This window comes from Ilyonectria robusta (assembly GCF_021365365.1).
Source record: "Ilyonectria robusta strain PMI_751 chromosome Unknown BGZ61scaffold_5, whole genome shotgun sequence".
Taxonomy (NCBI): Eukaryota; Fungi; Ascomycota; class Sordariomycetes; order Hypocreales; family Nectriaceae; genus Ilyonectria; species Ilyonectria robusta.
Window position 1 is genome coordinate 501,548 of NW_025764439.1, and position 21,844 is coordinate 523,391.

General features: G+C 56.6%; 6 protein-coding genes across 6 annotated transcripts; 3 read left to right on the top strand and 3 right to left on the bottom strand.

Moving 5' to 3' along the window:
• Positions 1-1,131: 1,131 nt before the first annotated feature.
• On the top strand, positions 1,132-2,985 carry BGZ61DRAFT_345519 (uncharacterized protein; the record flags this gene model as incomplete). The annotated part of the gene is made up of 3 exons (XM_046239797.1): positions 1,132-1,615; positions 1,691-2,123; positions 2,214-2,985. The coding sequence occupies 3 exons, from the start codon at positions 1,132-1,134 to the stop codon at positions 2,983-2,985; spliced, it is 1,689 nt and encodes a 562-aa protein (XP_046107365.1).
• Positions 2,986-3,361: 376 nt separating this feature from the next.
• BGZ61DRAFT_179403 (uncharacterized protein) lies at positions 3,362-6,307 on the bottom strand. Its single transcript, XM_046237670.1, has 3 exons — positions 6,250-6,307; positions 3,923-6,101; positions 3,362-3,868 (listed from the first exon to the last, which is right to left on the bottom strand). Exons 2-3 carry the CDS (start codon positions 6,067-6,069, stop codon positions 3,739-3,741), a joined length of 2,277 nt encoding a protein of 758 aa, XP_046107366.1. The 5' UTR covers positions 6,070-6,101; positions 6,250-6,307; the 3' UTR covers positions 3,362-3,738.
• Positions 6,308-7,898: 1,591 nt separating this feature from the next.
• On the top strand, positions 7,899-11,482 carry BGZ61DRAFT_346644 (uncharacterized protein; the record flags this gene model as incomplete). Its single annotated transcript, XM_046239902.1, has 3 exons — positions 7,899-8,398; positions 8,477-8,653; positions 8,737-11,482. 3 exons carry the CDS (start codon positions 7,899-7,901, stop codon positions 11,480-11,482), a joined length of 3,423 nt encoding a protein of 1,140 aa, XP_046107367.1.
• A 119-nt stretch (positions 11,483-11,601) lies between these two features.
• Positions 11,602-13,499, bottom strand: BGZ61DRAFT_446192 (uncharacterized protein). Its single transcript, XM_046245190.1, has 4 exons — positions 13,063-13,499; positions 12,166-12,981; positions 11,787-12,112; positions 11,602-11,733 (listed from the first exon to the last, which is right to left on the bottom strand). The coding sequence occupies exons 1-4, from the start codon at positions 13,372-13,374 to the stop codon at positions 11,631-11,633; spliced, it is 1,557 nt and encodes a 518-aa protein (XP_046107368.1). The 5' UTR covers positions 13,375-13,499; the 3' UTR covers positions 11,602-11,630.
• A 630-nt stretch (positions 13,500-14,129) lies between these two features.
• On the bottom strand, positions 14,130-14,698 carry BGZ61DRAFT_446193 (uncharacterized protein). Its single transcript, XM_046245191.1, has one exon. The coding sequence runs from the start codon at positions 14,658-14,660 to the stop codon at positions 14,202-14,204; it is 459 nt and encodes a 152-aa protein (XP_046107369.1). The 5' UTR covers positions 14,661-14,698; the 3' UTR covers positions 14,130-14,201.
• A 2,957-nt stretch (positions 14,699-17,655) lies between these two features.
• BGZ61DRAFT_346427 (uncharacterized protein) lies at positions 17,656-19,643 on the top strand (the record flags this gene model as incomplete). Its single annotated transcript, XM_046239879.1, has 2 exons — positions 17,656-19,460; positions 19,544-19,643. 2 exons carry the CDS (start codon positions 17,656-17,658, stop codon positions 19,641-19,643), a joined length of 1,905 nt encoding a protein of 634 aa, XP_046107370.1.
• Positions 19,644-21,844: the final 2,201 nt, after the last annotated feature.

Genomic DNA, 21,844 nt, shown 5'->3' on the forward strand with positions numbered 1-21,844 from the left:
AGAGAGAGGGCCAGTGAGGGAGAGAGAAGGAGAGAGAGAGCCAGTAAGGGCCAGAGACAGCCAAAGAGAGTGAGTGAGTGAGAGAGACTGAGGTCGGTCGGTCACTATCCAGTATCGCTTTAAGGGAAGAGACCGATTGCTACTAATGCCGTCGACGTTTCATCTTCTTCCTTTCCCCATCCTCCTCTTGGTTCCCCAACTTTTTGCCATTCCCGTCTGTCCTGTCCTGTCTTGTCCTGTCCTGTCCCGTTCTGTCCTGTCCCGTCCCTGGCAGCTTACTTGCCTGAACCCGTGTTAGCTGCAGACGCCGGCCAGGCGAACCCTTGATACTACTCTACTCTACTCTACTCTACTCTACTCTAACCACTCTGTCTCATACACACCTCATACGCCACCATTTCACACACAATCTCGCCGTCTATCTTGTCTCACTTCTCTCTCTCCCTTCTCTCCCTCCCCTCCATCTAGTCTTCAGTTGACCCAACAAAACTCAAATACATCCTGCACGCAATATCTGCAAACCTTCCGCTCCAGTCTCCTCCGGGGCGGCCATGAATTCGTTTCTGACCGTCAACAACAACGTCTCCCTGATCAGCATCAGCATCGCCCCGAGCACCTTCCTGGTCTCCGTCGTCCTGTTCTTCGTCTTCGTCGCCCTCTACCTCCCGCGCCTGTGCTCGCTGCGCATCCCGCGATTCGGCCTGCCGCTGCCGTCCCTCTCAACCCTCGCCCGCCCCTTCACCTCGTCACGGGAGGCTGCGCCCCCGCGCTTCGACAAGGCGCTCCCCGAGCCTCCATTCAAGGCGAGCCAGCTCGTCTTCGAGGACCAGCATCAGCTTGTCATTGCCGGCCAGGATATAGTCCTCGCCCGCCGCCGCCACCACCAGCGCCAGCAGCAGCAGCTTCAGCAACAGCAACAGCAGGAAGAAGAAGAAGACGAGCGCCAACTGCAACTCCTCGCCCAGCAGGAACTGGTAAAACGACGACACCACCGCACCACCCGCGACGGCCTCTTTGAGTACTCCCGCGCATCTCCGTCGCCCTCCCCGCGCAAGTCCACCACCCGTGAAGCCCGTGAGCCCCCGCGCACGCCCGATAAGAAGTCCCGCCAATTCCAAGCCCCGGACCACGATGAACGATCCCCTCGACGGACTCGACGCCTCGCTACGGGACTTCGAACCCCCAGCAAGCCCGTCGCTGCGCCACTCAGTCCTCCGCCACAGCGAGGCAGCCATGACGGAAGGGGATCTCGAGGACTCGGAACTCGCTTCCGCCGGTGGGTACTCGCCGCCGGCGTGGCGGAGACTCGGCAACGGCGACCGGAGCAGCGGCTTCTGGAGGGGCCCCCATGATGTGCTGGCCACCCTGCCGCCGCTGCGAGAGCGCTTCCCGGCGCTGGACGACGACTACGACGACGACAGCGAGGACGACTTGGTCCTCGAGAGAGCCATCCGCACGAGGTTGCCCAAGGGCAGCGCGAGCCCGAGCAAGGGCCGGAGCTTGAGCCCGGAGAGGACCGAGGACCGCACTATCCAGGTCAACATGGAAGACCGGACGCCGGCGCCAACAACCGCCGTCATGGCCGTGAGAGATGCGCATGCGCCGACAGATAACTGTGAGCAGTCGTGACGTAACCGACGAGCCTGTCGCAATCTAGAACTGACCGCCTCCTCAGATATTCGCTTCGCAGTGCGCGCCGAAGTCCAGCAGCGCACCGAACCCCTTGAATCCGCCATCAACGCCGTGCGCACCCAGTACACATCCCTCACGCGGACGTGGGCGTCGACGCTCAGCTCCATCATCGTCGCCCTCATCTGCATGTCCGCCTTCAAGTCGCTGCTGCAGCCCGCCGCGACGCGCCCCGCCGGCGACCTCGTCAAGGTGGCCGGGCTCGCGCGCTCCTTCGAGCCGCTCATCTACTACTCCGAGCACGCCGTCGCCCAGGTCCACGACCTCCAGGCCACCAGCGTCGCCGTGTGGGACCTCGGCGAGAGCGTGCGCACCAGCGACATGCGCGATGCGCCGAGCATCGTCGCCGACCTGGACGCCCTCAGCGAGACGATGAAGACGCTGGCCATTGAGATGACCAAGTTCTTTGCGCGCGTCGACGGCGACATTGATGGGTAAGTTCACACTCACACGCAACACCATACACCTGCACACAGTCCTCCCCCTCCACAAAAACCCAGAGTCTCACACCCCCTGAAATCCAGCATCCTCAACGTCATGGACTGGGCCAAGATGCACCTCCACCGCCTCAACTCCTCCCCCGCCCCCTCCACCCTCTCCTCCGCCTACGACAACCTGCACAACCTCCTCTCGCAGGCGTGCATCCTCGAGGACGCCGCCGGCTCGCCCACGTCGCTGGGCCGCGTGACGACGCACGTCTTCGGGCTCAGCAACCCGCAGCGCGAGCAGCGCATGGTGCAGCTGCTCTTCACCGAGTTCCTCGCCGTGCTCGAGGACAGCATCCAGGCCGAGCTGCAGCACAGCGTCACCCTGTTCGCCCTGTTCGAGGCCGTCGACTTCCACTTCCTCAACCTCGCCCGCACCGTCGTCCGCGAGTCCTCGGCCCAGGAGGAGCTGCATGCCGACCTGCTCGCCAGCCTGTGGACGCGCCTGCTGGGCACCCGCGCCGCCGAGCTGCGCAAGTTCGAGCAGAACCGCCTCCTGCTGCGCAACGTCCGCGACAAGACGGTCCGCAACAAGGGCATCCTCGTCGAGCACAACGGCAAGCTCCTCACCCTCAAGGCTTCCCTCGAAACCCTACGCAGCAAGCTCGTCTCGCCCCTCGTCCGCGGCGTCAACTCCACCACCCTCACCCTCGACGACCAGATCCGCGGCCTCAGCGACGTCAGCGAGTACCTCGGCGGCGTCCGCAAGCAGCAGAAGGGCAAGGTCATGGAGTCGCTATTTGCGAGCGTCCCTGGTAAGAAGTACATGATTGACGAAGGTCGCCAAGCCATCATTGGCGGCGGCTATTAAAATATCCGTCCTCTACCACAGGTCATCTGTCCGCATGGAGTCATCGGGGGGTATTTAATGTCATTATGTAATTCACATTCACATATCGGCGTGAGGAGGCGGTCTTGGTTTGGGTTAGACAGGGGTATTGGGTAGGTCTGCGAAAGGCATTCGGATTGCACCTGTCGGCGTTATTGTCTCTATCTGCATGGTAGCATATCTAGGTTAGCAAGTTTAGTCATAGAACAAATCTCTATTCATAATGTCATCTGTGTTTCTATTGCCAGATACAGCACTCAAGGACACATCACTTCACAAATGTCACCAAGACAAGGAACAAATAATCGTTGTGAACATATCTCTTCATTAGACGTCCAATCCGCATAAAAACCTCTGTGTTGATCATGCCTGCAACACGAAGACCATCGTTGGGGGTATAGGCCAACAGGCAGAGTATCAGAAAACCTTCAACGCCTTCCTGGTGGGTTCTCTTAATCATAAGCCGCCGCAGCCGTCGATCTCAACGGAGCGCGTCAAAAAGCCAACCACCGTAAAACCCCCTAAACTTTTGTTTCTCCCTCCTGAGAAGAAATAGCAACCAAGTCTATCTGTACATAATGTACCTCCTCGATCGTTGGTATCAAGTAGTAAATGATGTTTGCCTGACTGATCCATAACGCCTTCGAGGCGTATGTCGCTCCAGGGTGAGGGGGTCGATCAGTCATGTAACCGTGACAAAGGAAATATTGAGACCAGGAGAGATCAAGACCAGACTTAAGCCTTGGTCTCCTCCTCCTTCTTGGGCTCAGCGCCCTCGGGGCCGTCGCCTTGGGCCTTGACGTACTCGTCGTAGACGGCAAGAGCCTCGTCGACCTTGGCCTTGAGAGCAGAGTCATCCTCGATGCTGTGATTTGTTAGCGTCACGCTGGTTAATGTTGAGAAATATGCCAAAACTTACAGGTTGACGAGCTCGGTGTTGTCCATCTCCAAAAGCATACCCGTGATCTTGCCGGCAAGCTCAGCGTTGATGGCCTGGATCTTGGGGAAGATCATTTCACCCAGGATCTGCTTCTGCTGGGCAGGAGGGGCGGCAGCAAGCTGGGTCTGGAGCACACTGGAGGGAGCACCCTCAACACGACCGGCCTGAGGAGCGCCGCCGTTACGGGCAACGTTGGGGCCACCGCGTCCAGCACCCTGCTGTCGGTTGTTAGGGGGGAAACCGGGCATGCCGCCTTGGACACCGGGCATGTTAGGGGGGCCACCGGGCATGACGCCCTGAGGACCGCCACGGCCGCCCTGAGGAGCACCACGGCCACCAGCAAGGGCAGCTTGTTGGGCCTGCTGCATAGCAGCCATGAACTGAGGAGTACCGGGCTGGCCGTACTGGGGAGGGAACTGGCCGGGCATGCCGTACATGTTGGGAGGCATCTGCTGGGGGACACCGCCGCGACCACCCTGCTGAGGATAGCCGGGGAACTGGCCGGGACGGCCGCCCTGGACACCGGGCATTCCCATGCCAGGCTGGGGGAAGGGCATGCCACGGCCAGCCTGGGGCATGAAGTTGGGCTGTTGGCCAGGGGCGTAGAAAACGGGGGGTTGCATGTACTGCTGGGGCATACCGGCAGCGGCGGCGGCCTGCTGCATGCGCAGCTGGTTGCGGGCCTGGATGCTGGCCTCGAGTTGGCTCTTGCGAACGTCCTTGCGCTGGGCCAGGGCGACGTAGAGGGGCTTGTTGTTGACCATGCGCTGGTTCATCTCGGCAACGGCCTTGGTGGCATCGTCGGGGTTGCTAAAGCAGACGAAGCCGAAGCCCTTGCTCTTACCGAGCTTCTTGTCGCCCTTCCTCTCAACCTTCTTCTCGGCGCTCTCCTCGCCGGCCTCAGCCTCGGGGACCTCCTCCTCAGGCTTGTTCTCCTTGTCCTTCTCCTCGGCGTCCTCCTTGGACTCCTCGTCACCCTCGGTGGGGGTGTCTCGCATCACCTTGGCAGAGGTAATGGGACCGAACTCGGAGAACATCAGGCGGAGCTTCTCATCATCAACATCATCATCCAGGTTCTTAATGTACAGGTTGACACCCTGGTACTTGTTGGCCTTCTCCAGGCGAGCAGCCTCATAAGACTTGCGGAGCTCCTCCTCACGCTCGTGCTTCTTCTGGGCACGGCCAACATAAAGGTCCTGACCACGGAAGTCCTTGTTGTTAAGGTCATCGACGGCCTTGGAGGCGGCCTCGTGGGTGGTGAAGTTGACAAAGCCGAAACCACGGCTCTTGCCCTCCTGGTCACGAGCCAGGGACGATGAGGTGACCTCACCGAAAGCCTCGAACAACTCACGGAAGTCGTCGTCGGAGACCTCGCTCTGGATGTTCTTGACGTAGACATTGGTGAAGTTGGCCTTCATCTCCTCGAACTTGCTCTGGCGGTCCTTCTTGGGGATATGGTGACCGACGTAGACCTTCTTCTCGTTCAGAAGCATGCCATTGACATGCTTGATGGCCTGAAGAGCAGCCTCGTCAGTCTCGTAGTGAACAAAGCCGTAGCCCTTGGAGGCACCGGTCTCGTCCTGAGCGACCTTGCAGCTCAAAATGTTGCCAAAGGCGGCAAAGGTGTCGTGCAGTGCCTTGTTGTCAATGGCGACATCCAAGTTCTTGATGAAAACGTTACCCTGGCCAGTCTTGCGCAGAGCGGGGTCACGTTGCGACCACATGATGCGGCAGGGGCGACCCTTGATGAGAGTGTAGTTGAGCTCCTCGAGAGCCTTCTCACCGTCGGGGGTGGCGTTGTAGTTGACGTAGGCGTAACCGAGAGAGCGGCGGGTGACGGCGTCACGGCACACACGGATAGAGGCAACGGCACCGATCTGGGAGAATAGCTCGAAAAGCATGGCCTCGGTAACGGAGGGATCGAGCTCGCCGACGTAGAGGGAGGCCGAGTTCTGGGGGTGAGGGGCGGCGGAGCTGGGGGTAGGAGCGCCGGCATCCTCAGAGGCGCCAGCAGCGACAGCGGTGTCGATGACAGGGGCCTTGGCATCGCCGCTGGCGTTGAGGGAAGTGTTGCTTAGCTCGTTGGCAAGCTGATCAACAGCGCCGGAAGCAGTGTTGGAGGCCATTGTGATGTCGGAGTCTCTGGTTATCGATAAACCTGTGGGAAACACGCGGGTCAGCAAAGATTTGGAGGGGATTCAAAAACAAAAGGCCGCGATCGAAAAGACGTAAGGAAACGATCTGTCGGCCGCCGTGGTGGTCGGGGACGGTGGAGTTGGAGGGGACGGGGTCACAAGCGAACGCACCTTAAGAGAACGTTGGCGGATCGAGTTCGCGGGGTTCCTAGACCGGAGCGAACAAAGAAGTCGAGCAGCAGACAAAGCGAAGCGGCCGCGAGGAATCCGAGATGCTTTGAGTGGCAGGGAGAAGCTGGCTCAAAGACGACGGTGGAGGATGGTCGATGGAGGATTCTGTCACTCGGGCGGTGTCGCGAGAGAGACGAGGAGGGACGTGGGAGGAGGGGTGGAAGTGGGTGAAGGGGGGGTTTTTTGGGGGGATTTTCAAGTTTTTTTTGTGATTTTGTTGGTTGGAAGAAGTGAGCAGAAACAGAGAACTAGTACGAAGACCGTACCTCTGACCTGACTCGACTTTTATGGGTTTGGGGGTTTGGTTGATAAAGTTGGTGTTGCGGTTGAGGAGGGAAAAAGAGAAATTTCGTCGAGGTGATATTTTTTTGCTTGACCTATGCGGTGGAGGGACAGCGTGAGTGGTGGGCGGGCAAGGGTGGTGGAGTGAGCCTACCTGGGGGGGCTCAGTGGCTGCCAGTCCGCCGCCGCCGCAATCACCGCCGGCCGCTTGCACCTGCGAGCGTTGGGCTGGCCCGGCCCACGCCGAATCATGTATTTGTCTAGCAGGAATGCTAGGCTGGAGGGGGGAGGTGGGGTGGTTCACTAACACGCCTGGCATTCTGCTGCATGATACGGTGTTAGTCCCACGTCGCACGTGCTTCCTCCCTCCATCTGGCCAGTGGCTACAGTACTTGCGGCCCAGGTGTGGATGGCCGTGCGAAATTTCGCCCACAAACCATGCGCCGCCTAAACTCCTTCAGACCAGGACACGGGAGTGACAGGCATAAACGGTTCTGCGGCCACCCGTTTGCTTGTTGACGAAATTTCAAATTTCATGGCAGAATAAAATTCAGGCATGCGGCCGACCCTGCCTGGCGCGTCGGCGTTTGCGCACCGTGTTGTGTCTCAACACAGGTCCAGCTGTAGAATCACAATGCGGGCACTTCTGCGGGGGAACCAAACGCCTCCTTCAGATGGCCTCGAAAAAGGAACGTCGCATGTGGCAAGATCCAGACAATATCCTGGATTCGGTCCTTGGGCAGGGTGTCATTGGCATCCCTACACCGCAAAAACGCCGCTGACTCTCCAATCGCATTTTTGGTGCCTTTGGCCCAAGCCGCCGGTTGTGGACGCGAATGCGGGTGCGGATGCGCCGATGGCCCATGGCCCATGGCGCCGTGGGACAGTACTACGCCTCAATGTCTCACACTGTCTCCCACTTCCTGTAGTTCCCAAGTTTCCCAAGCTTGGCCGCACTGACCACCTCCAGCACCCTGGACTTGCGTGGCAGGAACGGACTTGCCAGGCAGGAACGGAACAGCCTGCCAACTTCCACCTGCTTTCTCATCATGCCCATGAGCTTATCTTATCAACCGCCTCCCGCTAGACCCCGGCCCGCGAGTGACCTCACCTCGAATCCCCACCAACCGACCAAAGCATCGGGCGAATAGCACTTTCCATCACCTTGTCCGCGCTGACTGAGCCCGAGGCTGAATCTTCTAGAACGCGCATCACAGCCGACCGCCGACTAGCCGCAGCTCGAGGATGACTCTGCACCCTCGTTGATCTTTCCCCTCGTCTCCAACGCCCACGCCATCGCCACCACCATGTTCTCGACCTTCACCGGTAACTCCAGGCGCCCGCGCAACGTCAACCTCAGCGGCCAAGCCGGGAACCCTTTTGCCAACACCTCGTGGAGTCCCTCGGCCGTCTCCAACGCCACCAAGACCGTCTCAAATGCCCAAGCCGATCGCGAGAAGCGTCACGCAGAACGACAACGTCTAAAGGCCGCCGGCAAGATTCAGCAAACGTGGAGAGGTCATCGGGCTAGAACGAGCCTCCGCGAGTCTCGCCGAGCTGCATTCGATCAGCTCTATAGCTCGACACCCACGGGAGATGCAACTCAGAGGCTGCCGCAAGCCTTCACACTCCTCTTATCCTTTTTTACCTGGCGAAGAAACGACGATATTCGACGACTTTCGCTCTATGCACGCGACTCCGAGACCGTCGACCTCCAAGCCATTGCTCCTGCCGATATCCATCAATCAAGAGTTCAACGGCTAGTCCGATTGCTCGTTGAAGCAATAGATAGAAGCATTTCACAAGAGTGTGTGCAAGCTGAGTGGTCGGGGACACTGCCAAGTGTCCCAAGAATATTTGGACGCATTCTGACTGATATGCACAGAGACATAGCTACCGAGACACAGCTACTGTTAAAGCTCACCACTCGAATAATCTCCGCCTCTCCTCAAACGATACTGCCATCGATCGATAGATACTATACTGTGCTAGCCAAGCGATGTCAAACTCAGGACCTGACTCAAGATTGGTCAACCCTCCTCCTCGAAGCACTGTCTGCTCCGTTAGCAGCTAGGTCCGAAGACGGTAAGTGGTATCCCAGCACTCTCCGGAATTTGACTAACGTGGTTTGCATGTAGAACCGAGGGTTTACCGTGCTTACGCCTTTTCCTTCTTGACGAGCAAAAGTCTACATCTCTTTGAAGACAATATCGATGTCTTTTCCAAAGCGGTTTCAGCACCTACACTAGCAAGCGCTATTCTAGACGAACTTTCTTCAGCCTCTGTTGACCAGTACTCCAAAGATGGCTTGCTTTGGCTACTGGCTCACTTTATCGACTTGGGTCGCCTCACCCTAGATGGATCTCACAGGTTCAATTACTTGGAGACTCTATACACTCAGCTGTCAGCCCTCTCCTCAGATATCAGCGTTCGCATCGGCATCAAGGTCTCTTTGGAGAGTTCTGATTCTGAAGAAGCTCATGATGAGGCTCTCGTGCAGCCACTGGATCCTTACATCTCCAGAAAACTTCTATCGCTGGTTGAAAATAACGGCATCTCAAAGCTCCTGCAAGATTTCTCAATCAACTTAGCAGAGTCCTCGACTCACGAATTTCGCGGCACAAGCCTCTTAGCAGGCTATATCCTAACACTCCTCCGGTGCTTTCCTAGCAGTGGCGACGACATTCGAATGCGGTTGTTTCGCGAGCAAATACCAGCTGCATCTGGCAAGATCCCGACGGTCAAGTTTCTCTGGCAAATTATGAAGCAGACGACTGTATTCCACAAGTTGAGAACAGAGTCAGAGCGGCCAGTCGAGATTCTCCGCAGGTACTTACGTGCTTCTTCTGATACCCCCAATGCCACCGTGGAAGAACAAGAATGGCGCGTCATTCTGCTTTTCCTTGAGCTTTACATCTTCATACTCAGGTTGAGTGATGACGAAGACTTTTTCAGCGGCATTTACCCTCGGCTCATGGAGAACTCGGCCACATCGCACATTCAATCCTGTAGTCTGTCGCTAGGTGACATAAGCCCCTTGACAATCTTTCTGAAAAACACCGCCTTCACTCTTCATTACAAAACTCAGGAATTTTCCAAGTCACGAGAAGCCATTGAGGCTGCTAGCAAATCTCGTATGGACTCTTACTTTGGTTCTGCAGGGTCTGGAAGAGAAACGCAAGGGACCCCGGCCTCGAGGCCCGCTACAAGACTGGACCTAGACAGTCTCCGGGGCATTGTGACTGAGGCCATGAAGATGCTATACGAAAGGGACTCGAGAAAGCAATTCCTCCCTGTAAACCATTGGCTCATGACAGACAAACTCGACAAGGAAGACTTTGTAAGTGCCGTCATCGCAGAGGAACAGCGACAGAACCAGGAGGGAGAGGGGGATAGCGATGAGGACATGGACTCCGATGTTGAAGCCGACCTCGAAGCCGACCAGGGATTCTACTCTACCATCGCTGGTCAAAGGCTCTCGCGCCATGCTAGGTTGGAGCGGTTGAAATCTCAACAAATGCGGGTGCAGCGAGAACGACGACTCGCTGAGCTGGGTCCGAAGCTGGAGATTCTCAAGCACATGCCGTTTGTTGTTCCGTTCGAAACACGAGTCATGATCTTCCGTCAATTCATCCAACTTGATCGGATGCGCAGGGATGGAGACAGTCCTTTTCCCGTTCACCCTTTTGCCAGGCACCATGCTCAAATCCGTCGGAAACGGCTCTTTGAAGATGCGTACAAACAGTTTTATGAGATCGGCGAGGGGCTCAAAGATCCTATCCAGATTACTTTTGTGGATCAATTCGGCACCCCAGAAGCTGGTATTGATGGAGGCGGCGTCACCAAGGAATTTCTCATCAGCGTCACCTCGGAAGCATTTGGAGATGAGGACAAGGGACTTGGAATGTTTACCTCCAACGAAAAAGGACTCCTTTATCCCGATCCAACTGCCGCCGATGCGCTGCGAGAGTCCTTGCGAGAAAGCGGAACGACGGAATCGGACCCCGAGTGGAAAGGACACATGGCCAGCCTCCTCAAGCGCTTTGAGTTTCTGGGCAGAATCGTCGGCAAGTGCATGTACGAAGGAATTCTTGTAGATCTAGCTTTTGGAGGCTTCTTTCTCTTAAAGTGGGCATCGTCCGGGCCCAACGACGAGAATAGCTACAAAGGCAGCGTCAACGATTTGCGCGACATGGACGAGGAACTTTACAACGGCATGCTTCGAGTGAAGAACTATCCCGGAGACATTTCAGAACTAGGTATCGACTTTACGGTGACGGACCAGATCTCCCAGACTGGACAGCCGGTGAAAACCATGACGAGAAAGCTCATTGCCAATGGCGACCAGGTACAAGTCACCAACGACAACCGACTCCTCTACATCTCCTACATCGCCCGCCACCGTCTCGTCACTCAGCCGTCTCTACAGACCGCGGCCTTCCTTCGCGGCCTCCGCGCCATCATCCGTCCCTCGTGGCTATCCATGTTCAATCAGTCTGAGCTCCAGCGCCTCGTCGGGGGAGACTCGTCCGAGATCGACATCGAGGACCTCCGCCGCAACACTATCTACAGCGGCCTCTACGAGGTTGGCGACGACGGCCAGGAGCACGACACCATCCGGATCTTCTGGAAGGTCATGCAGGGCTTTACGGATACCCAGCGCCGTGACGTGCTCAAGTACGTCAGCTCAACGCCGCGCGCTCCGCTGCTGGGCTTCTCGCAACTCAAGCCCAAGTTCAGCATCCGCGATGGTGGGACGGATGAGGAGCGGTTGCCGAGCACCAGCACGTGTGTCAATTTGCTGAAGCTTCCGAGATATACCTCTGAAGCAGTTCTCCGAGAGAAACTTCTGTATGCTGTTACCTCGGGGGCTGGGTTCGATCTGAGTTAAAACAGGTCAATGGTGATTTGGTTAAGATGGAGCACATCAAAGCAGGCAGACATTACAGCATTAGCGATGAAATTGGGAACTTTGGTTTTTCCAACGGTGGTACTTGTTCATTTCCAACATAGATTCTCGTTCTATAGGTTACATTGCTTCATGATTTTGCGCTATCCTGATAACTCCTTGCTATCAAGTCCGGTTTTCGCTTCCAGAGGTCTAAAATCATCTGGCCAAACAGTCCATTCGCCCACGCAAACCTATGATTCCAGAGTTAGTTACGGGCAGCGTGGCAAATCGGGTACTATCTTACCATGACCTCGTCCATTTATTCTCGTTATGACTATTCACCGTCTCGTGGATCAGGCCAAGCCCGCTTGTCGATCCCAAGAGCTGTCTGAGGCCGTCCGCAATCTCCTCGTCGTTGTCGCTCGTCATCATTTGGATGATGAGCCCCATGGGCCAAGCCATGCCGGGCCCGAGGTGTGGGCCGCCGGTGGCGTTGAGAACAGGTCCATGGGCGTAGTAAGGGTTTGACGAGCTGAGGACGAAGGCGCGGGTGTTGTCGTAAACGTGCTGGGAGGCGGGCTTATAACCCATGTGAGGAATGCTGAGGAGCGAGGGAATGTTGGCATCGTCCTGGGGGGTTTCATTAGCATGATATGCCTAAAGAGTGAAGAAGGTCTAGTTACCATGAGGCTAAACGAGCCGAAGCCGTCGATTTCATAAGCGTACATGTCGCCAAACTTGGGGTGCGGAATGATGGCATGCTCATTAATACCAATCTCAATTCCCGCCGCCAAGTTCTCCATCTGATCGGCCACCTTACCGTCAAGCTTGCGCATGATGGTGGCGCACGACGTCATGTAGCGCGCGAGCATCATGTTGGCGGGGATGAAGTACTGGAAGATGCAGGCATCGTCCGAGGGCCGGAAGAAGCTGCGGACGAGCCCGATGTTGCCCTTGATGGGGGCGCCGCGGCCGTGGTTGGATACAGTCTCGGAGGCGCTGTCGGCATCGCGCAGCCAAGTGTAGACCGAGTCGCGAACCTCGCCCTCGTCGGTATACGTGCCCTCCTGCATGTGCTCTGCCACCTTGAGGATCTTCTTGACGGTGTCGACCCATGCGAACTTGCCAAAGAAGTCGGCATCCCCGCTCTCCTCGTAGTAGTCCCACGACAGCTGGAGAAAGGCGGCGAGGGAGTCGAGCTCGTACTTGCACTCGAAGACGACGTCGGGGTTATACTGGGGGTGGACTCTGTCCCGGGGCCCAATGTCGCGCTCGGAGCGTGTGTGCTTGGCTTCCGGAGGAGGTCTAAAGGCATTGCAGAAGGGCGCTTCGCGGATGTAGCGGCCCTGGAGGTTTATAGCGCCGCGGAAGAGGGAGGCGATGTCGTTCTCTTTGTCGTTGGCGGCGGATCGCGAGATGATGGACTTGTATGACTGAAGTTGGTTCGCTGAATCGCGCAGCCACATAGCATCGATATCTCCGGTGGTGATAAAAGCGAGCTATAGAGACGAATTGATATGTTAGCCTACGATATATGGCCTGGGGTTGTGTTGTAGTGGTGTATTCGCATCGCGACGAACCTCCTCGTCTGGGTTGTCTGCAGCGACGCCCCGCCAGCGAACCGTCGTGTCTACGGTATTCGGCCAGGTATTCTGAAAAAGCCGATATAGATCCGGATCTCCAATTGCGCCTGGCATCTCATTGGATATCGTATGCTCGACCGCGGGCACGGCGTAGGTGCGGCAGCTCTCGTCCGGGCGCTGGAAGGGAAACGCGTAGCGGCCCTTGGAGAAGGGCTCGTGGCGATCGCGGGCGTACTTCTCGTAGCTGGGACAGTCGGCCGAGACTGTGGTAGTCGCGGCGACCAGCAGCAGAAGGAGGATCCGTGTCATGATGGGTTATTTGTCCTCTGCATTGAAGCCATGAAGCCTCGTGTAACGAAGTCAGGGGACGAGCAGGTGGCGGTCTCGCGACAACGCTGCTGACACCCAATAGCGCTGGCGGTCGTTGGAAGCTGGGGAAGGATACTTTTAGGCGGGCCGTAGCACCTGGAGCCGCACCCTAGATCCGAATCTCAGGCACCTAACTTACGTACTAAATATAGCTTCGTACGGGGGGAGAGTGCTCCACTGCTACACGAGAACATGCATAAGATATAGGGTAGCAAGCACCGTTGGGAGTGACGGTAAATCGTTTCCACTTAAGAATCGGTTTGGTATGTGCGTGTCCAGTCAGTGGTGTATTCTGGGGTGTATTTTTATTTGCCATTCATTACATTACTCTCTTTAACTGGTACTGATTATCTAGAATATCTGCTTTATCTAAGGTAGGAATTATGTAGGAGGTAGGAGCGGCTTTGACTATTTCGAGAACGGCGGATGAAACCTCCCTCCTCCAAACCTTGCGATCCTTCGAACCAAGATCGACTCCTCAGTCGACTCATGCCTATTCTCACTATAAACCTACTCTACCCCGAGGCTGAATCACCCTAGGTCTCCCCTCTTTTCTAATGTGTTAGTAGGTGATTCAACCCCTACCCCGCCGTAAATTATGCCCCCAGGTTCCGGGCATGATTCACGGTAGTCGGAGTATATAATCTTCGTCCGCCCCCGCCCTCGAACCTTTTTTTCTTTTCCTTCCTTTACCACCATCTTCAAGGTTCTACCAAACGTCATTCCATAAACTATTATATTATCATTACCCTTTGCAATCTTATCCTCTACGAGAGGGTCCTGGGAGAGAACCAACTGGCGAAGCAATCCGTTGACGACGAGTTTAACTCGTCAGATATTGAGATACCCAATGTCAAGCCAACCAAGAAAGCATCTGCTAGGGCTTCCAGTATCGCAAAGATGAAAGACTCAGCACCAAGCACCAAGCAACCTCGAAGACACTCGCGAGAACACCACGCATCCTCGAGGCCATGCATCCTCGAGACCCTGCAGTCCTCCACTGGAAGAAAGGAGAATGGTCTGGACCAAACATGACCGGCCGGTGTTCTGCTCGTTGACACTGCGAGCACAGTGACGATGGCCACATCCGGAGTATCTGCTTCGAGACCAAGGGCGGTACAATTACACGAATAAGAACATACATGACGACTGGGGAATAAATAGTGCAAATATATCTCCGACGCGGCACCCAGTCTCTCGAAAATACACGCGCGCATTCTCGACATGGGGAGAAAGATTCCCACAAACGAACCGGGATATCGGGAAGCAAACATTGCGCAATTGGCAGAGCAGGTCAGCATGGAGTGGACCGCCATTAAATGGTGGTAGATATGGGATGACGAGGAAACCTGGACCCTTGACCAAAAATGAGCGTCGTTCATTATACTCCAGTTGATGGAGATCTGCCCGATATCCGGTATGCGCTTTTTCTAGTCTTGAAAATTTTCTAAACTAATTATCTTCGGCAACTGCAGTTTCTTCTCGGAGTCGTGAAATTCCAGTCCAATCTTAGGATTGATAGCTCATGGCAGTTCAACATTAGAAACCGCCTCGGACTCGCAACACGGCTCACCCGTACTGTTTCTGCCCTATTTATCCTCTATAACACCTGCCTGATTTATTCGCATGATCTGACGAGATGTCGGACGCCTCCAGGTGCCCTCGCCACATTTCGCTCGAGCTACCAAGCTCACTCGGTCTCGAAAACGACACACCGGCATGTCCTACCACCTCGAGCCTCGAGAAGAGGTTTGGAAGATTGCCAAACGGGAAAACACGCACAGAGGCGATAACACGACGCCCCAACATTTGGGGTAATCCGCCAACATTCTTGCAGGTCCCTTGTCGTGGTCAGATCCGAGAAGAATGTCCATCGTGCATTACCACAACTGCTTGTACTCGCCAGTCAAGACCCAAAAGGTTTCATCAGGTTTAGGCACCACAAGTCCGTCACGATCGAGAAACCGAACGGCCCCCAGCACCAGTTCCCAAGAATTGAGAGAAGATCTTGCGTGCAGGGCTGCAGGGTCAATGGCAGGATCGCTCATCTAGCGACGTTGTATCAAACCTAGCAACATAGACTTGTCGCCTGTGGCATCTTCACAGCATCACCGACCGCACCGTGGTGCGCCGATCTACCAACAGATCCAATGTCCGGCACCGATGGATCAGCATCTTGTCTGCCAAGGACCAGTTGCACGAAGTCACGAAACAGCGACTCTGCTACTGCACGTGAGAAATTGCAGAGCCATTGCATATATCTGGTCGCGTCGGGAGTTCAAGAACACAAGTGCCATCACCGGATCGCCAGCGTACCACAACGTACTGACCGAATCACATTTCCTCACCGGCCACACCAGAGTGGCGTGGTTGGTTCTGGAGGTTATCACAATACAACAGTCTTGGGAAACAACGCCTACTACGAAGTAGCAGAAATCAATCATCGGTCGGAATGGAGATTATGGTGAACAACATCTCAAAAGTCCCAGAAGAGCTGTATTGTCACGCGATGTTGCCTGATAGCGATATGTGCATCGGCCACCATAGGTTCGCAAATACTGGGGAGACTCCAGACGCATCCTTGTATTAGAAACTTCAGACAATAATCAAGACCAACTTGGCGCGAGTTAACTTACGGGAACGGTGGCCCGGAAATGGCAGGTCACAGCGACAAAGCTCGGGGTAAAGTTGGGAATCCACTTCTCCACAATCCCTCTCTGGTCTTGATCAATTACGCGGGCTGATGCGAGCTGGCAGCTAATCAACAAAGTTCAATGAGTGTCATGAGAGTTGTGAATCAGTCGACATCTGTTTGGGCGCCGGCCAGGTTGACCCACTGGAGGTCCTGATTGACCAGGAAGTGGGAGAGATGGGATCAGTTGGCTTATACTGGCAGTTGGTCACTGAACGGCTTGGAAATACGGTTAAGTTGAAGAAAAACATGACTCCCTGCTAAAATTGACCGGCAGCTAATCATTGAAGGACCGAAACATAGTGCTCACGAGAGCAGTGAATTTCCTAGATTGACTATCCAAGCTGTTGGACACAGCGTCGCTGAGGCTTTCCTGGTCGAAACCCCCGCAGAGGCTCTGCACTCGAAGCTCTAAGCTCTGGCGCTGGACAAAGTTGGTGTCGGCGAGAAAATCCCGACCAAGGATGCAGACACCACCCCACTCCCGAAATGGCATGTCACACACACTCACACTCACACTCACACTCACAATCTAGGAATGGCGATTCTTTTACTAAGGCCTGGGAACACATTAGACGTGTACAGCAGCACAACGTGGAAAATACAAAATATCGACCCATGGCTTTAAGTAGCCGACTTGTTGTCGGCCAGTCAATTATGACAAGAGGCTCCCCCCCGTTACTGGGCCGAAGCAATGCGACAATAGCCAAATGGGCGGCGGGGAGAAGCCGAAGTAGCCGAAGCAGGGGATCGGCGAAGGGCGCTGAATCCCGAACGCTTGGGGCAATTGACGTAACCACAGCCAGGACACTGTAAAAGAGCCGCTTGGCTTGTGATGCAGATCTCAGATAGCCTTGGCTTTGGTCGGCTCAAGCAGCACCACGCGTTCATGTGCTCGTTCTCGCGTCAGAAAGCGGCCGGAACGGGTTCTTATCAAGAGAATATATCTCTGACCAAGCAATTGACGTATTTGAAGAAGACGCGGGGGGCCCTCCTTGCCCACACTCTTGAGCCGACCAGTTTTCGGCATTCTCTGGCTGACACCAGAAATGCCCTCGGCTGGGGCTCCTCACCCCCCCGTCCTCTGGACCCTTACCTCGTTCCTTGTTCGGCTATGAAATCCCGAGCGCCGACAAAGACGTACGAGAGGCCCGTAGAGCGTAAAGAAGCGTCATTAACACTGGCAGCCGGAACCGACAGTGGTGTTAGAGATAACCTTAGGGCCAACGGGTAGAGAGAGTGAGCGAGACAGCCATTTTCCAGGCGATCCTACTGACGTGACTTTGGTGGGATAACTGGCATTGGCGGGTCCCTCCCCACTCTCGAGCCAATTGCCGGCTAGATAATTGATAATTGTCAATCCTCCCCCACCAACGGCCGGCGGCATTGGAGCTTTTTTCGCCATTGACTGCTGCGTGCGATCCCGACCTTTATTTAGCTTCATTAGTCGCCGTCCCCCCCCTCAAAGGCGCTGGCCTCTTGAGTTCAGTTCTCCTGCATCCAACGACTCTCCCGCCATCCTCGCCATCATGTCCGCCCCCAGACCCGTCTCGCGGTGCGTCCAGCGCAGCTCGCGGGCTCTCTCACGAGCGCAATGGCGACCGAGGCACAGCTTCTGCCCCTCCGCCGCGGCCTCCTCGCGGGCCGCATCCGGCCGGGAGCGGCTCGCCTGGCCCGTCATGAGCATGTCCGTCGCCGGCGCGAGGTCCTTTAGCAACACGGCTCGGCGCCGCTCGGACGACGACGACGAGGCCTTCGACCCGGCCTCGGTTGAGCGCGAAGCCGACGAGGTCGACGTGTGCATCGTCGGCGCCGGCCCCGCGGGGCTCAGCGCCGCCATCCGCCTGAAGCAGCTGGCCAACGAGGCCGGCAACGAAGACTTCCGCGTGCTGGTGCTCGAAAAGGCTGGCGACCTGGGCGCCCATATCCTCTCCGGCGCCGTCATCCAGCCCTCCGCCATCAACGAGCTCATCCCCAACTGGCTGGACGAGGACAACTCCGACCGCTTCGAGCACGCGACCCCCGCCGGCACCGACCGCATGCGCTTCCTCACCAAGACGGCCGCCATCCCGCTCCCCGCGCCCCCGCAGATGAGCAACCACGGCAACTACATCGTCAGTCTGAACCAGTTCGTCAAGTGGCTTGGCGAGCGCGCCGAGGAGGTCGGCGTCGAGGTCTACCCCGGCTTCGCTGCTTCAGAGGTCGTCTATGACACCGATGGCTCCGTCAAGGGCGTGGCGACCAACGACCTGGGCATTGGCCGCGATGGAAAGGCCAAGGAGACGTTTGAGCGCGGCATGGAGTTCCACGCGAGGGTCACCATGTTCGGCGAGGGCTGCCACGGCAGCTTGAGCAAGCAGGTCATCAACAAGTTTGACCTGCGCCAGGACAGCCAGCACCAGACGTACGGCCTGGGAATTAAGGAAGTCTGGGAGATTGACCCGGAAAAGTTCGAATCAGGCCAAATTGTCCACTCTATGGGATACCCGCTACCTCATAACGTCTACGGCGGCTCCTTCATGTACCACTTTGGCGAGAACCTCGTCAGCATCGGTCTCGTCGTCTCGCTCGATTACCAAAACCCCTGGATGTCGCCCTACCAGGAGTTCCAGAAGCTCAAGATGCACCCGCTCTTCCGCAACGTCCTCGAGGGCGGCAAGTGCATCTCCTACGGCGCCCGTTCCCTCATCGAGGGCGGCTTCCAATCCATCCCCAAGGTTGCCTTCCCCGGCGGCGCCCTCATCGGCGACTCGGCCGGTTTCGTCAACGTGCCCAAGGTAAAGGGCACCCACAACGCCATGAAGTCGGGCATGCTGGCCGCCGAGGCCGCCTGGACCGCCCTTAACGAGAAGCCCGAGGGCAGCATCTTCCTCTACGACTACGAGGACAAGCTGCGCAAGTCGTCCATCTGGAAGGAGCTCCGCGAGGTGCGCAACATGCGGCCCTCGTTCCACACGCCCCTCGGCCTCTACGGCGGCGTCGCCTACTCCGGCCTCGAGGCCTTCCTGTTCAAGGGCCGCGTGCCGTGGACCCTCAAGCACAAGACGCCCGACCACGCCACCACCATGTCTGCCGACAAGGCCCCCAAGATCGAGTACGAAAAGCCTGACGGCAAGATCACCTTTGATATCCTGACGAGCGTTTCCCGAACTGGCACCAACCACGAGGAAGACCAGCCCGTTCACCTGCAAGTCAAGGACTGGGACGCACATACCGAGAAGACATACCCGTCCTACAAGGGTCTTGAGAACCGCTTCTGCCCGGCTGGAGTCTACGAGTACGTCGAGGACGAGTCTAAGCCACACGGCGTGCGGTTCCAGATCAACGCGCAAAAGTAAGTGCCCTCCAGGTTGAGACACTGTGTTGGTCCACAGTGTCCTATATGATGTGTTGTTGCTAACATGAATGCCCCTGCAGCTGTATCCACTGCAAGACGTGCGACATCAAGGCGCCTCACCAGGACATCAACTGGCAGGTGCCGCAAGGAGGCGAAGGCCCCAAGTACTACATGACTTAAACTCGGAATGACTTTGTGTGTTTTGTTTTGTAAGATACCTGAATTATACCTGGACGCTTGCACGCATACCTCGGCGCCAGGAAGCGGCGGTGTGGACAATGGAAGAGACGGGATATAGCATAATGGTGTATCGGAGTCAGAAGGTCCCCAAAAATTTACAGACACATTTCAAAGACCCTTTGTTCATGTTTTCTTCGCTTTGTCTTGTCGGCCCGCAACGCCTGTTAGGCAATGGAGATGGTCTATGCGAGCCGATGGAGACGTAATGAGATGAGAAATGAACTTGTGGAGAGCGCGTGGCCTTTTGCGAAAGAGGAACCCCAACCCCAACTGTGCGCCTACGTCGTAGCACATAGCATGTATGAAATGAGGCTATGCTGTGCATTTGTAACAGCATTCCATGCTGTGTAGTGCATTGCTGGTACATTGCTTGTGCAACCTCAATGTTACGGATAGGACAGGGTGTTGTGTCTTATTTAGCCCTCTTTGGTCTCGAGGAATGATAGTGCGACGCTGGAACCCTGACCAGTTCCCTTGCCGCATGTGAGACGGAGACTTGGTGTAAGGTCATGGGAGAGCAAGGCCATCCTCCACATGCTAGTTCATCATGACTCTGCAAAGTAGCCTTCTTTGTGGAGGTGTGATGCATCCGATGGCAATGGATGGCAGCGGGGTACGGATGGGCAAGGTAACCCTGGTGGGATCATGGGGAACGAGGCTGGACGAGATGGAGATATCACGGAAGATCCCCTGCTTGACGAATTTCCGCTCAGTCCGTTCCGCAAGGCGAGAGATGAAGGACGGGGCCGGGAGCGGACGGATGCAGCATGGTCGCAGTACTCCGAAATTGTTAGTGCGGTACTTCGGTTGGCACCCACCCGTATCTGGCGCGTTCTCGGAAGGGTTGCTGCACTCGGCGATCCATGGTCTATCGAAATTTTCGTGTTACCACTTGGCATAAAGCCGCCGCGATAGGCCGATGGAGACGTGTCCTCAGAGCACAGGGAGGTCAAGAGAGAGCCGCGACGATGGCAAGCCTCACAATGCATCACGATATTTCATGCGACGACTGATAGCAGCGGGAACACGAGAAATGAAAGCTAGGAGGAAGCAGAGCCTGACGCGAGGTGCGTGAGGCGTGCGAGAGTGTGCGCGTGAGGGCACGCTACAGGGTACCCCGGGAGCCTAGCCATTGAGCGGCCGCAGAGGGTCAGCCTCCCTGGCGGCGCAGCCGACTCATGCCAGCTCGCTGCTGGTTGGTCGCAAGTCATGACTCACAGAGAGGGCATGAGAAATGGAAAACCCCACACAACCTGACGGCTTCCGCGAACGGGTTGAAAAACTGCCCGTCGTGCCGTGACATGGCGACGCCGCGGCCGAGCCCGTAGCATGATGAGCGAATATGAACCGGTTTTGCCGTCGCATGATGCTGGATTTGATGCTGAGACGGCTGTCGAGCCGTGTAGCGCATGGGCCCTCTGGGGGTGGGCAGGAGAGGACGCGTCGCCGGGATGGATGGAACTGGAAGTCAGCAGAAGGGGATTAGGGGGGAAGCCGTGTTTCAGGGTGCCACCGTGCTGATGGCTGGTTGCGGTTGGGGAGAGAGAAGAAAAAAATCCAGAGGTCCCACGGGGGACGAAGGAAGGGGTTGACAGGGCCGAGAGTGGCCAAAGAAGCTGGAAGAGTGGATGCTAGGACCGAGCGATGGGCCATGACGGAGTTGACGGGGGGCGATTGGCATGATTGGGCGGTTTGGGGGCGGCGGCCAAGTCGAGTAGAGCGCTACGGAGGGGCGACCGGAGGGGCGATGGATTGAACGGGCGTCCGCGCTGGGCATCGCTCAAGGGATCGCTCAAGGGGGCGGTGGAAAAGGCAAAAAAGCAACCAACCAACCCGTCGGCCCAGCCCCGGTCCATAATTCCCATAATTCCCAGTCCGTCCCATGCATAGCCCATGGACGCGCTGTGACGCTGCCACAGACCGGATTGCGTGCCCGCTGCTGGAGCCTGTCGGTCAGTGAGACCATGCCCGGCAAAGCCAAAGGCCCAGGCTCCCGCGCCGCCCGCCGTCCACCGCCGCCATGTCGCCGTCTGAAAACCTGCAGTCGTCGTGTTTGTAGCGCTCGTCGAGCCATGAGTCGCTTTGGATGCCGGCTTCGTCCGTAGCCGCCTGTGTCATGGCATCGTGCTTATCTTCTTCGT

What these genes read in the sequence shown, in the direction of transcription:
- BGZ61DRAFT_179403 (XM_046237670.1), bottom strand. Translation starts at nt 6,069, where the DNA reads ATGGCCTCCAACACTGCTTCCGGCGCTGTTGATCAGCTTGCCAACGAG. An exon ending in AACACCGAGCTCGTCAACCT is followed by an intron (nt 3,869 to 3,922) that starts GTAAGTTTTGGC and finishes AACAAATCACAG; the next exon opens with CATCGAGGATGACTCTGCTC.
- BGZ61DRAFT_446192 (XM_046245190.1), bottom strand. Translation starts at nt 13,374, where the DNA reads ATGACACGGATCCTCCTTCTGCTGCTGGTCGCCGCGACTACCACAGTC. An exon ending in CAGACAACCCAGACGAGGAG is followed by an intron (nt 12,982 to 13,062) that starts GTTCGTCGCGAT and finishes TCGTCTCTATAG; the next exon opens with CTCGCTTTTATCACCACCGG. An exon ending in TCGGCTCGTTTAGCCTCATG is followed by an intron (nt 12,113 to 12,165) that starts GTAACTAGACCT and finishes GAAACCCCCCAG; the next exon opens with GACGATGCCAACATTCCCTC.
- BGZ61DRAFT_446193 (XM_046245191.1), bottom strand. Translation starts at nt 14,660, where the DNA reads ATGTCGAGAATGCGCGCGTGTATTTTCGAGAGACTGGGTGCCGCGTCG.